At 65.6% G+C, this 12,991-nt stretch overlaps 1 protein-coding gene across 4 annotated transcripts in view; it reads right to left on the bottom strand.

Moving 5' to 3' along the window:
• Window positions 1-12,991, bottom strand: part of Piezo1 (piezo type mechanosensitive ion channel component 1 (Er blood group)) — a 47,474-nt gene that overhangs the window by 16,378 nt on the left and 18,105 nt on the right. For all 4 annotated transcript variants that reach the window (XR_013154567.1, XM_076837454.2, XM_077105916.1 and 1 more), the window contains exons 2-10: window positions 8,985-9,080; window positions 4,175-4,297; window positions 3,288-3,330; window positions 3,049-3,187; window positions 1,115-1,286; window positions 776-989; window positions 508-679; window positions 302-412; window positions 141-234 (exon numbers count right to left, since the gene is read on the bottom strand). Coding sequence is in view for 3 of the 4 variants with exons in the window: in XM_076837454.2 (XP_076693569.2) it covers window positions 141-234; window positions 302-412; window positions 508-679; window positions 776-989; window positions 1,115-1,286; window positions 3,049-3,187; window positions 3,288-3,330; window positions 4,175-4,297; window positions 8,985-9,080 (1,164 nt within the window). In the remaining variant the exon portion in view is untranslated. The remainder of the gene's footprint in view (window positions 1-140; window positions 235-301; window positions 413-507; window positions 680-775; window positions 990-1,114; window positions 1,287-3,048; window positions 3,188-3,287; window positions 3,331-4,174; window positions 4,298-8,984; window positions 9,081-12,991) is intronic.

The following is a 12,991-nucleotide window of genomic DNA, read 5'->3' on the forward strand; positions in this document are numbered from 1 at the left end:
CTGCAGCCACTCCGGCACACGGGTGGACATAGGATCTGGTGGCCACTAGGGGGAGCCCTGGCCTCACCCCTGGGGCCGAGAGGGAGCCCGCAGGGGCCCAGGAAGGTGAACTAGATGGGGAGTAGGAAGGTCCTACTCACAAGGACGGTGCTGGACAGGGCTGTGGCTTGTCAGGTCATGCACGATACAGTTGTCAGTCTCAGTGTCAGGCCCCGGGGGTGAAGGCATCATACGCTGTGGGGGACACGTGGGTAAGCCAGCTGCACAGGAGGCTGCCAGCCCAGCTTGGCCACCTGCTCACCTGCGTGGCTGCCCTGTCCTGTGCAGCAGCCCCTGCCTGGCCCTGTGGCCCCTGCTCCAGCTGATCCAGTTCCAGCTCCTGCTCCTCGTCCTGCCCGGCCACTTCCTTCTTCTGCAGACAACAGAGCCACAAGGTCAGTCCCACACCCACCCAAGGGCTGGGAGGCAGCAGGACACCTGGCCGGCCCAGGTGGGGAGAGCAGGTACCTGGTCCGAGGGGTGATACTTGTGGAGCTTCGGGAGAGAAGTGACCGTGTAGTGTAGCAGCAGCAGGATGCCCGGGCTCACGTAGATGGGCCAGTCGTGGCTGGTGTTGAGCACCAGTGCGTTGGGGCAGGAGCAGTTGATGGGGCCCACAAAATCCTTAAGACCAAACACCCTGTCCAGAAAGGACATGTCACTGACCACCCGCCCTGGGGCAACAGGGCCAAGGACCCAGCCAGGAGAGGACCAGGGCCTGTGTGGGAGCCCTCACCTGGCCCAGATGCTGGCTGGCGGGAGCACGGCCTGGACAAAGGGTGTCTGATAGCAGTAGAGGCAGATGAGATGGCCGGCACCAAAGCAGCTCACCATGACGCAGAGTGTGCTGAAGCCCAGGGGGCTCATGGGAAGATGGCAGGCCCACCAAGTGCAGATGGCCAGGAAGACCAGCAAATAGACGCTAGAGAAGGCCGAGGGGTGGGCGATGCCTGCAGGGCAGGGCAGAGGTGTGCTGGGTCCTGCTGGCCATCTTGATGGTCATGGCAGAGCTCCGAGAACCCTCCTGGACTGACTCCTGATGCCGCAGCCGCAGCCCCACCCCCACCCGCGGTACCTGCCAGTGCGAGCAGCACGATGGCCAGTGTCCGTCCAGCGGCCACCAGCAGCCAGTGGGCTGTGACCCGGAGCCGGGCAGCCAGCCGCGACCTGGGCCCGGGGGCCAGCACCGGGGCTCCCTGTGGCCATGCTGGGGGTCCAGTGTCCACATCCATGTCCCCTTCATCATCCTGCAATGGCCCAGAGAGGGGAAGGTGGGGTCAGGCACCTGGGACCAAGGCTTCTGCTGCTCGTGCCTGCCTGCGCCCAGCGTCCCCTGGCCCAGAGGCTGCCCGCACCCTCCCTCCACACTGCACGTTGGCCTGGCTGGCCTGGGGGCAGCGTCCCCAGAGGGTGTGGGCTGATCACGTTGTCCCAGAACAACCTGGTGTCTCCTCTTCGTCTCCCGACCATCCTGACCCGGAGCCCTGCGGCAGGGTGCCCGGCTCGCGGACGGAGAGCTGTGCCCCAGGCTCAGGCACCATGCCGCCCTCTGCAGGCCCGAGACCCACTGCCCTGGCCCCTCGGGCATAGAAACAGGCCCAGAGGTGACGGTGACTCGCCCAAATCGCAGCCGGGAGCTGCGGGAACCTGTCTGCCCCCTTGAGGTCCAAGGAGAACAAGGGGCCTGTGGGGCACTCAGGTGCCAGGTCTTCCTGGCACAGGAGCTGACCCTGTCTGGAGAGCCACTGCCCGCCCACGGCCTCACTGCCCGCCCACAGGCCTATCTCCCTGGCTCTGTCGGAGGCTTCCCATCGCACAGCTGTTTCCAGGCAGGGAAAGGCGGGTGTGGTGGAAAGAGCATGGACTGTCGTCAGTCAGACACCCGGCCTGGCCAGCCACTGGCACCCCCCTCCCAGCTGCACCTTGTAAACACTGAGCCTGATGCCCAGGCTGAGCACAGGCCCTAGAGCAGAGGGCCCGGTTCTCCCCAGTTCCACGTCCCCCTCTGCGCAGCCTGCGGGTGGCTCTCAGACTGTTCCCAGTCTGCAGATTGGAGCTGGAGCTGGACAGCAGAGATGACCAGACAGCTCTACCCTAATGCCCCCACAGCCTCGGCCTGGAGATGCCGTGGGCCTGAGCTGGCTCAGGAGGCCGGCTGAGAGGAAGGCCAGGCAGCGGGGGCGAGGCACTCACTGCCCTGGAGCCGTCCCTTGATGTTCCCACCTCCTCCCAGCCCACCCTGCTGGCCGGGAAGGGAACAGGCCTGTATCACCCTCCCACGGTCTGGCACCAGCCGTGGGAATGGGGAAGGAACAGGGCAGCTGCTGACAGGGGACAGGTGCCCTGAGGCTACCCGTGGCAGCAGGCTGGCCAGACCCTCCCAGCCCTGACCTGCTGTGTAGCCTAGGGGTCCCTCACCCTCTCTGGGCTTCTCTGGAAGTCAAGACCCATATGCCCAGTGAGTGTCAGCTGCTGGCAAGTGGACGCTGGAGCTTGGCTCCAGGGACCTGGACCATCGTAAAACCTGGCTGAACCCCGGGACCTGGCCCCAGCCACACACGGTGGCTGGGGTGGGGTGGGGGGTGCCTGGACCACAGCCTGAGCAGGGCAGGAGGGCCCAGAGGCTCCACACCCTTGCTGCCCATGGGTCAGAGCCAGGGCTGGAACGCCCAGGCCCCATAGCAACTGAGGGTGGCCCTGCCTCGTCCTGGAGGGCACAGACTGGCCCAGGCCTTGGCTCCCAGTGCCGAGGCCCCGCTGGGCTCTGTGCTCTGCGCTCTGCCACACTGACTGCCCTCCAGCTCGGCTGACTCCCTGGGTGGCCCTGAGAGCAGACGCCCCTCGGGCCACCTTAGCGGGACCCTGTCTCTAAATGAAAGGGCTGGAGGGTGGCTCAGTGGGGAGCACCCTGGGAGCATCCCCAGGTACCTCCCCACACATGGCTGAACAGTGCTCAGGGTGGCCGGGACTGCCGCTCCAGAATGCCCCACCAGCCGCCCACACCCTCACCGACTCCTGGGCACACTGGCTCTGCTGGGCTCTTCTCGTGAGGCGCCTGCCAAGGCCGAGGCAGATGGAAGAGACCACCAGGACACCCAGGTCGGGGGCCACCATCCGGGTGGTGTTGGGAATGTCCTTCAGGTCCAGCCTAGGAAGGGCCCGGCAAGGGCCTGGTCAGCACAGGAAGCAGGGCTGCAGGCTGCCCCTTGGGCTGGGGGCCCCCAGGGAGGTTCACTGGGGGGTGTTACCTCGTGACCCCGATGTGTTGAGAGACGGTCTCCCAGAAGCTGCCTGCAGAGGGAGCACAGAGACCCCAGGTCAGGCAGGCGGCCGGCGGCCGGCGGCCAGCGGCCAGTGGCCAGCTGGCATGGCTGGGAGGCCCTTGGGGGCACAGCTCCTCCAGATCCCAGGCAGGCAGGGTACCCACTGTTCCCACAGCCTTCTCAGACAGGGAAACTGAGAGCTGGCCAGGGACACTGGGGGCCACCTGGCTGCACCATCAGCCCTGAGTGGCAGAGGGGACTCGGCCCAGCTGGGACCAGTCTCAGGTGCTGGCCCCGCCTGCTCTTGTGGGGAAGAGTGGCCGCTGACAGCCGCGGCCCTGGCCCTCCCAACCTTGGGTTCCGAACACCAGGATGGCAGCAGGGCCTCGGGACGAGGGCTGCGTGGAGAAGCAAGGGGCCTGGGGTAGCGGGGACTCAGAGCACCTGCTGGGCTCGCCCCTGAGCTGGCGACACCACCCAAATGCTCCCAGGGGAGAGCTGAGGCGCCCGGTGCCACCCGGCTGCGAGGCCGAGCCCCAACGGGCACCGGAGAGAGATGCTGACAGGGCATCCTGCGGAGAACAGGGTGCGCCCAGGCCTGGACGCAGCTCAGCCCCGGCTCTGCCTGCCCAGCCCCACTGGCCCAGCCACTACTGCCAGCACCTGACCTGGGCAGGCCATAAATTGTGGCCAGGCACTCAAGGGCTGGCCCACGTTGGGTAAAGCCTGGGTGAGGCAGGGCGGTCTGATGAGCTGGGCCAGCCTCTCCAAGGAGACCCAAGGTCCCCGAAGGGGGAATCATGGTGGCCTCTTCTCCCCTCCACACCCACTCTGCCATCCCCAGATCCCCTGCCCTGCTCATGGAGACTCACAGTTTGACCCCAGAAGCTGGTCCAGGTGTGGCATGGTGTGCAGGCATATCTGGAAGACCAGGTGGGCCACCAGGAAGAGGAGGCTGAGCGACAGCAGGGCGCGGAGGAGGCGACCCGGGTGACCTGGGGGGGTGCACAACAGCTGCGGCCCTCTGCCTGGGCTCGCACCCCCAGCCAGGCCACTGCCCCGTCACGAAGCCAGAGGTGCACCCCAGCGTGACATGGGGTCTGGGCAGGCTGTCCCTATGGCTCCTGGAAGCACCCCCAGCAGGCACTGAGACATGAGCAACAGGAGTGGCCCTCACAGCATTGCTCTGTCCAGGGCTGTCCGGGACCCTCTGCCCTGCCCCCGCTGCTCCCACCCAACTAACAGAGGAGGACGTGGCACAAAGTGCAGAAGCAGCCAGCCCACGGCCGCGTGGTGAGGGGCTCTCAATGCCTGTCCACTGGGGCTCATGCTGGCCTACTACTGCAGGGCATGTCCCCTCCTGAGTGCTGTAGAGGGGGCGGTCCCCAGGCTTGGGGGAATGGGACTGAGCTTTTCCATTTACCCATTAAGTATGTACTGGGCACTACAAAGAGTGAAGAGGACACGGAAGGAGGAACCATCAGCTCTCCACCCAGGACGGCTGTCTGCCCTGGCTGCAGGTGGAACAGGCAGGGACACACCTGGGCAGTGGGCACCACTGCAGGGCTGAGATGCTTTCAGCACCTGCAGGAGCATGGAGCCACGGGAAAGACGGCAGCCCTGGGCCCGGGCTGCTGTGTGCCCGCACAGCCAAAGCCCCACACCGCCCCTCATTACCTCCTGGGGGCCAGGCTGAGGCTGCGAGAGGCAGTCACAACCCAGCCACCAGCCCTCTGTATCAGCCTCCTCAGCAAGGGAGGTCCTCAGCTGCAGGGACAGGGCTGCAGCCTATGAGCGGGGGACTCGGGGTTCCTGGCCTTGCCTCTGCCCTATGAGTAGGTGGGCAGCTGGATGGGAGCTGGGAACAGCCTCCAGGCCCTTGCTCCTGCTGGGGCTGACCTACTGCAACAGCCCAGACCAACCCAGGGACACAGCCAGCAGCTGGCACTGAGGCCTTGCAGGGCAGCAGGGTCCCTCCCACAGAGACAGACAGGTCACCATGGAACCTGGCCTCTCCCTGGAGCATGCCAGAGCCAGTGTCCTCCGGTTCACCAGTTTGGGGCACAGGTGGAACAGATACAGAACTGGCCCCAGGGCCTCCCTGCCAGGCTGGCCCAGCAGGCCACGTGCACTGCCTGCTCACGCACACTCAGTGCAAGCTCGGGCCTTCTGGCCGCCCACCTGAGCTGAGCCAGCCAAGCTGAGCCGGAGGCAGCATCCCACTGTTGCCCAAGTGTTCCCCCATGCCCTGAGGCTGGGGCAGGCTTTCCCAGAATGCATGGAGGTCAGCCTGGGTGCAGGGCAGGATCAGCAGGGAGGGCAGCTCTGGGCAAGGCCTAGAGAGTCAGGCAGATGCAAGGCTTCAGCAACCTCCAAGGGGAACAGACGTGGGGCTGGTGTCCTCTAGAGGTGCTGAGACGAGCTCTCTGTAGACCCTGCAGTTAGGCCGCGAGTGGGAGCAGGGAGGGCTGGGGCTAGGTGGCTGCTGGCTGATGACCAGTGGGCGCAGGCCCTGCAGCGCAGACCCAGCCTGGAGGATGCCGGGAAGAGTCCATTTCTCAGCAAGAGCCCCTCCCTCTGACAGCTAGCTGGGGTGGGGTCCTGCTCGGCTGTTGACTGCCCCCACACATTAGGGCCACCCCCCCATCCTGCGGCAAACCCACAATGGCTGCCGCTGTTCCCCCGTCTTCAGTGAGGAAACCGAGGCTAGGAGAAGGTGGACAAGCACGTCCACTGCCCAGGAGCCCTCCCAGAGCCAGCGGCCAGCTCGCTGTCAGTCCTGAGGTCCAGGCTGAGCTCTAAAGGACCTGCAGAGCCAGTCCTGGCCCCTCTGTCCTAAGGAATGGAGCACAAGCCCTGGCTCCAGGCACCCAGTAGCCTGTGTTCCCGACTGCTGTCTGGGCCTCGGCCATCTGCTTCCTGCATGGAGGGAGTCCACGGGAAAGGAACTGTCCTTGACCCACCAGAGCAGGTGACCCACCCCCTCGACCCCCTCCTCACAGGGGAGGGCTCAGCATGCCCCACCAGTGCCCCGCCAGTGCCCGCCAGCACAAGGGGCGGGCTTCCCGCGGTGGTCCTGGCAGGGCTCCCTGGTCCCCAGGCCCACTGCCCATCCCACAGTGACTCTGGGGGTCTCCCACCCTCTACCCTCCACCCCTGCCCCTTCCTCCTGGAGGAGCCTCCTGAACACCCACCCCCCCCCGCGCCCTCTGAGCCGGCCGCCCTGCCCATCAGGCCTGCCCTGCGGGCTCCTGCTATGTGCGGCCACCTCCTGACGGAAGCTGGACAAGGGCCAAGCCTGGGTCGTGAGTGTGCTTGTGACCAGAGGGGCCCTGGTACCACCTGCAGAGGAAAGGGTGGGGGCCAGCCACAGGGGAGGAGGCTCAGTGGGACGGTCCCCCCGGCCCACTCAGGACCAAGTCCCAGATAAACCCAGAGGCCTAAGAGCCCATCTATGGCTGGTGTCCCCAGGCTACAGATGAGGGAGCAGGGGGTTGGCCTGGGTCACACACACCCTCCAAGCTGTTGGACAGTCTCGCCCTGCTCTTGACCTCCCAGACCCTCGGGTTCACAGGAGCCCCCGAGGCACAGCCAGAGCCCTTCTGGCGCACACGGGCTCAGGCTGGCCACAGGATCTCAAGGCTTCCCAGGGCCCAGCCGGGCTGGGGGGCTCTCGAAGCAGAGGACTGAGTCTACCCAAGGCCAGGGAAAGGGTCCGGGGAGGCTGCAGGGAGCAGAAGGACCTGTGGGGTAAAGGTGGGTCTCTCTCCAGGGAGCAGAGGCAGCCTGGGAGGCGCTTCCCTGAGCCCTAAATGGCAAGCAGGCTTGGGAGCTGACCCCCAGGGCTGCCTGGGGCCCACAGGGCTCCTCCCTGCACAGCCCGAGGGCCAGGCCAACGCCTACGTGGGGACCAGGACGGGCAGCGTCAGACCTTCCACAGGGCCAGGGCCAGGGCCAGAGCCGGGGCTGCACAAGCCATCAACCTGAGCGGCCCTTTACAGGCCTCACATTTTCCTCTCTCCCACCCGGAAAAACTGGGCAGCGTCTCTGTCCCTGAAGGGCCTCTGAGGCTGGACAGATGGAGGGTCAGGCGGGGAAGTCCTCCAGCTCTTCCTTTCCAGCCCCCTGCTGGGAGCCCTCCCCGCCTGGCAGGAGACTGCTTCCCACCCCGGCTCCAGCACACCGCTGCCCAGCTGCCCAGCTGCCCGGGCCGAGCGTGCTGGTGGGGTCAGGCCCAGTCCCAGCCGTCCCTAGACCTCCACTTGTGCTGAGGACCCAAATCCTGCCCGTGCTCCACGACCAGGGCCCACTCCAAAACACCGGAGCTGGGCAGGACCATGAGAGGCAGGGAGGCGGCCAGAGAGAAGGTGGCCCTCCCCCACAGCTGGTAGAACAGTGGACCCCAAAGCTGTCCCTCTCCTGATCTCTAGCCCCTGTGGCACCTGGCCTCACACAGCACCTGGAGTGAAGGTAGCTGACCTTCGCCACCCTGGACACAGGGGACTTCGAGGTCACCAGAGGGGAAGAGGACGCATGCAGCAGGACGTGAGAGCTGCTGGCCAGCTCTGGATTGGGAGGAAGAAGGGGCCACGAGCCAGGAAGTGGGGCGCCCCCAGCAGTCAGGGAGGCCAGTTGCCCCGGGAGCTCCTGAGCAGCAAGCCCTGCCCAGACTGTAGCCTGCAGCCCGCTGGGTCGGCCTCCAGAACCGAGCCGGGGTTTCAGCCCATCGGTCATGGAGACTCACCACGGCAGTCTCAGAGGTCCATTCACACCTGGAGGCCCCTCACAGCCAGTCTGCTGTGTCCAGCATCTCCAGAAGGATGGTGCCCAGGGACAGGAGCACCCCTCTGTGGGTCCTGAGCACCGACAGGCCCTGGGCACTGACCCCCAGCCCTGTCCTGCTCTCTCCATGCCCATCTCTGCCAGATAGCCCCTCTCGCTCCGGTGCTCGCCTTCCCAGAGGCCCTCCGCGGCCTGGGTGCCTCTTCAACCTCCCAGCCTACAGGCCCACGGAGGACCCGTCCCCACCTGGGGCAGCCCTGGGGATGTGTCTGGGGATTTTCTGCTGTTCAAAGGCACACACTGACACCAGGCGGCCATAGTGCAGTCAGAGGGCCAGTGGAGGCCCCCTCAGAAGGCCCATCCTCCTGCTGCATGGAGCCTCTGCTCCCAGGCCTGCTGGGACCAGCCTGCTACCTGGCCTCCACGCCACCCCTCTAGTTGTGGACACAGTGCCGTGGCTGGCCTTCCCACCACCCTGTGAGATGTGTCCCTACCTAGCCAGATCCTGGCTAAGCCACAGTGGCCCAACTCCCCACCCACAAGGTGGTCTGAGGGACACCAAGGCCCAGGATGCCAGGTAACAGACGAACCTGGGCAGGCAGGGGCCACAGGGGAGCGGATGGGGCAGCCACACCTGAAGGGTCGACTGGAGGTGGGGGAGGGCAGGCAGGGCAGCCCACAGCCTGCAGGCCTGGGCCTCTGCAGGACAGGACACCCAGGGGCCACTTGCTCTGGGATGTCCAGGGACAAGGGGGGAATCTGCCCCACTACCCCACCACCACCTTCAACATGGCCCTGTCTCAAGCGAGCAGCAGAAAAGGCCCTGAAATATCTAGGGTTCTACAGTGAACAACAGAAACCTCAGCTGACCCGAGGAGCTGCTCCGTGCGTGGGCCTTACCTGGGACGCTGTGCCGCGAGGGGCCTGGGAGCCAGGGTAGCAGCAGCAGGACCAGCAGGTAGACCAGGGAGAGGGCGCTGATGCGCAGCAAGGCAGCTGGAGGGAGACAGGCAGTCAGCAACTGTGCACCCTGGCCGAGCCCTGCCCCCGGGCTGTGCGCACCACACAGGCACTTCCCACAACCGTGTCCACGTCCGCGTGACCATGCACGCTGCCGCAGGGCAGGCCAGGCCTGGAGTGGCCCCATGCATCCCAAGCTGGTTCCAGCAGCAATGACCACCCACAACACCCCAGGACCACAACCACCTCCCTGCTCCTAGAAACGGACCATGCTGACCGCAGCCTGACCCACCCCAGGCCAAAGAGACGCAGGTGCTTGCTGGCTTAGCCACTGTGCATGCATCACGAGTCCCATTCCCCTCTAGGACAACCCAACCTCTGCGCTCAGCAGAGGTGACACCAATCCCTTGCTGTCCCACCAAGAGGGACAGGATCGAAGCCTGAACCCAGAGCAGCCTCCTCAGGGGACCACCCTCCATGGTCCATTCTCAGTCCCCAAGACCCCAGGTGTGAGGACCAGGAGCCCACAGTGGCTAAGCTGGTGTAGATGGCGGCCACTCGCCTGATCTCAGAGGTGAGCTGGCAACAAAGATGGTTCCCTCCAGGAGGCAGGTGACAGCAGGGGGTGGTCTAAAATAAGCCGGTGGCCACTGCTTTCAGATCAGAAGGGCACGGAGCCACTGGACCAGCCTCGGCCTGTGGAGCACCTCTGGCTCAGGGCTCCACCCCACCCCAAGCTGCCCAAGCTTGGGGTCCTACCCAGAAAGGGCCCCCTTCCCCAGGGCCTCTGGGGGACACACATGCCCAACCCCACAAGACCTCTGTGGGACAGAGGGTCCTGGCTGGACGGCGCCTTCTTCCCTCTGCACTGCAGGGTCCCTGGAGTCGGGGCACATCCTCCTACCCATCCTCCAGCAACAGCAATGGGCCCAGCTCCCTGAACTTGGAGTTTCCGACAATTAGACACTTTCATCAAGAATCAATCTGATCTGGCCCAGAGCAGGAGGAAATGCACTTACGGCAAAGACGCCCCGTCCAGCCCTGGGCCTTCCCCGACTACCCTGACTACCCGTGCCAGTCCACGCAGGCAACGTCCCCGTGTACCAGCAGGGTGGGAGCTTCTCCAGCCGGGGGACGCCCACCCATCTGTCCACCCTCCCAAGCGACTTTCTCCTGAGATAGATGCCACAAGTCCTACCCCCGAGGGCCCATGGTCTGACCGGGCAGGAGTGACGGACCCTCAGCTGGTCCACTTGCCCCAGTACTGGTGACCCAAGCCTGCAGCAGGGGCCCAGCAGGGTGTGGCATAGGGAGGCTCCAGGAAGCGGGGCAGCCAGGGAGCGGGGTCAGTGTGTCTCCCTGCGCTGCCCAGCCCACTTACTAAATGACTCTGAAGCAGTGGGCAGGGAAGGGATAAGGCTGAAGGGGCGCCCTGGAGCTGGGCACCGACCCGTGCACTACAGTGGGTAAGATGGGGATTTAACCAAAACAACAAATAGCCCCTGAAACCCGTAAAGGGTTTCAGGAACCAGGCCCGAGCTGTGGCGGGCAGGGCTGGTCCCAGGGTGGTCTGCTGCCAAGGACAAAATAGCAAGATGGGGAGGAGGAGCTGGGAACTGGGGGCCAGGGCTGGGGCCGCCACACCCACTCCCAGTCCCTCAGCTCCATCTGCCAAGAGCAGGAGACTGGAGCTGAGGAGTGGGGGGCACTTGGAACGCCAGGGGGTGCTGCTCCACCCTGGGGACCCTCCCCCTCCCTCCCTCAGCTCAGGCCGCGGTGGCAGCAGTTCAGTCACACCCAGGTTGTGATGTCCTCCCCAGTACAGAGAAGGACACTGAGGCTCAGGGCGCCCAGCTGATCTCTAGCTTTCTGGGGCCCAGGGGTGTCTCCCAGCACAGCCCACCTGGCCTGCGGCACGCGCCTGGCCAGCTCCCCAACTCCATCTTCTGCCTTTAGCCCTGCCAGGAAGCTGGCATCAGGCAAGCCGTGGCTCCTGGACAGCTTGGGACACCCGCCTGGGAGCCCTGAGCAGGGAAGGCCAAGCACGCTGGCTCCAGCCCGTCCCCCCCCCAGCTGTGTGGCCTCAGGGTCCAGCAGGAGCCAGGGCGCCCCTTCCCCACTGTTCAGGCGAGGAAACGGGCTCTGGGGGAGGGCACGGGGAGAGCACAGGCCGCTGGCTGTGACCCAGGCTGCCGCTCTAATGCATCCATGTGACTGCGGCCTTGCTCTTGCCCTTGACGCTGGCTGCAGGGTGGGGGCATTCAGGGGTCCCCACCAGGGCAGGCGGGGGTCTGGCAGCTCCCGCCTTCCCATCAGAGCCCCACGGGAACAGGCCTTTCCTGAACCAGCACCAGGGGGCTGGGGGGCCTGGCGCCAGCACCCTCTGGCCCCTCAGGGACCTCTGAAGGCCCGAGCCAGCCTCCACGCACAGATCCCCACCGGGGCCAGAAACAGGCTGCTCAGCTGGGGCTGGGTCAGGAAGGAAAGAGCTGGGCTGAAAGCACAGAGCCCCTCCCAGGACTTCCTGCCCACTCCCACTGCCCACAGAAGACAGGGCCTGCAGAGGACCCCAGACACCCAGGACCCTGGCCAGGGTGCAGTTGCTGAGACCTGTCCCCCAGGGGCTGGCACCAGCCCAGGCCCCAGCAAGGGACAAAAGAACCCACAAGGACCATCCTGGCTCATCAGTCCCCACAGGAGCTTGAGCAAGACACCTGCCCTGAGCCTCAGGCTCCTCCATCGTGGACAGGCCAGGCAGGACAGGGCTGGAGGGAGGTGTGTAGCACATCGGTGTGCTCGCAGGGGCCTCTGGGAAACAGGAAGGGCTGCGGTGCCAGGCGTCTGCACCAGTGCAGGACGGGTGGCAGACGTGTGCAGAGAGGAGCAGAGGCTGGGGCAGCTGCAGGTGGCCCAAGCTCCTGGGCACCCCAGGCCAGGAGGTAGCTGCTGCTGAGCCGCCCTGTGGGGAGCTTTGTGAGCAGGGGACCAGGCAAAGGCCCTGGCATGACAGAGTAGAGCCAGGCCAGGGCTGGGGTCCTCCAGTCCCTCCTGCAGGGCAGAGCCGCTGCCAGGCAGGCCTGGACTCGGGCAGAGCCCCCCAGGCAACCAGAGATTTCACAAACAGGAACTGGGGTCAAGGACGGCTGTGGAGGTCAGGAGGCCAGACCTGGAGCCCAGGGGTGCCCAGTCCTGGGCCACTTCTCCCCCTGGTCCGGCTGCAGGGGCGATGTGACCATCAGGTCCGGGAGGGGGGTCTTTGCCAGGGAAGACACATCACATGGGGAACCCTCCCTGCCCAAAGGGGGCCACGGCCACTAGACAAGCAGCCTGTGTCCTCTTCCTGTGAGTGGGCAGCCACGGCCTGCCCCATGACACCAGCCACAGGAGGGACATGCAGACCCCATACTGGGTCCCTGGAAGCAGGCCCTTGCCAGGTGTTTGAAGCCCTGGTTTGATCCCTGGCACCAAAAGGGGGGTGTCCTGTGATCAAGACCTGGTGGTTCCAGTCAGTTCTGGGGGTGGACCTGGGGTGGGGCCAGGCAGAGCTGTGACCACGCTGCCCACTCCTGGGGGGCGCTGCACTCCCTGTGTGCCCTTCCACAGGCAGGCAGACCAAGCTCAGGTGCCCATTAAGAGACTCGTTTCCAGTCCGAGCAGAGCCCTGCTCCAGCAGGCACCCCGGCCACAGGAGGGGTCTGGGACTCCAGGGGACCCAAGAAGATGCCTCAGGAAGGCCTGGCCAGGCACCCTGGCCACCCTCGTGCCTCTGCTGTGGAGGAAGGGGCAGGGCTGGACCACTTGGCCACAGTGGGGAGCAGAGCGCCTCATCCAGGAGGGAACTCCCAGGCCCCTCACTCCTCAGCCTTGTGTCCACCACCCAGTGGCCAGTGCTGCCTTCCTCCTGCAAAAGATGGCCGGAAAGGAACAGTGACCCCACAGCTCCCAGA

The sequence above is a fragment of the Callospermophilus lateralis genome, chromosome 18 (assembly GCF_048772815.1).
Source record: "Callospermophilus lateralis isolate mCalLat2 chromosome 18, mCalLat2.hap1, whole genome shotgun sequence".
Classification (NCBI taxonomy): domain Eukaryota; kingdom Metazoa; phylum Chordata; class Mammalia; order Rodentia; family Sciuridae; genus Callospermophilus; species Callospermophilus lateralis.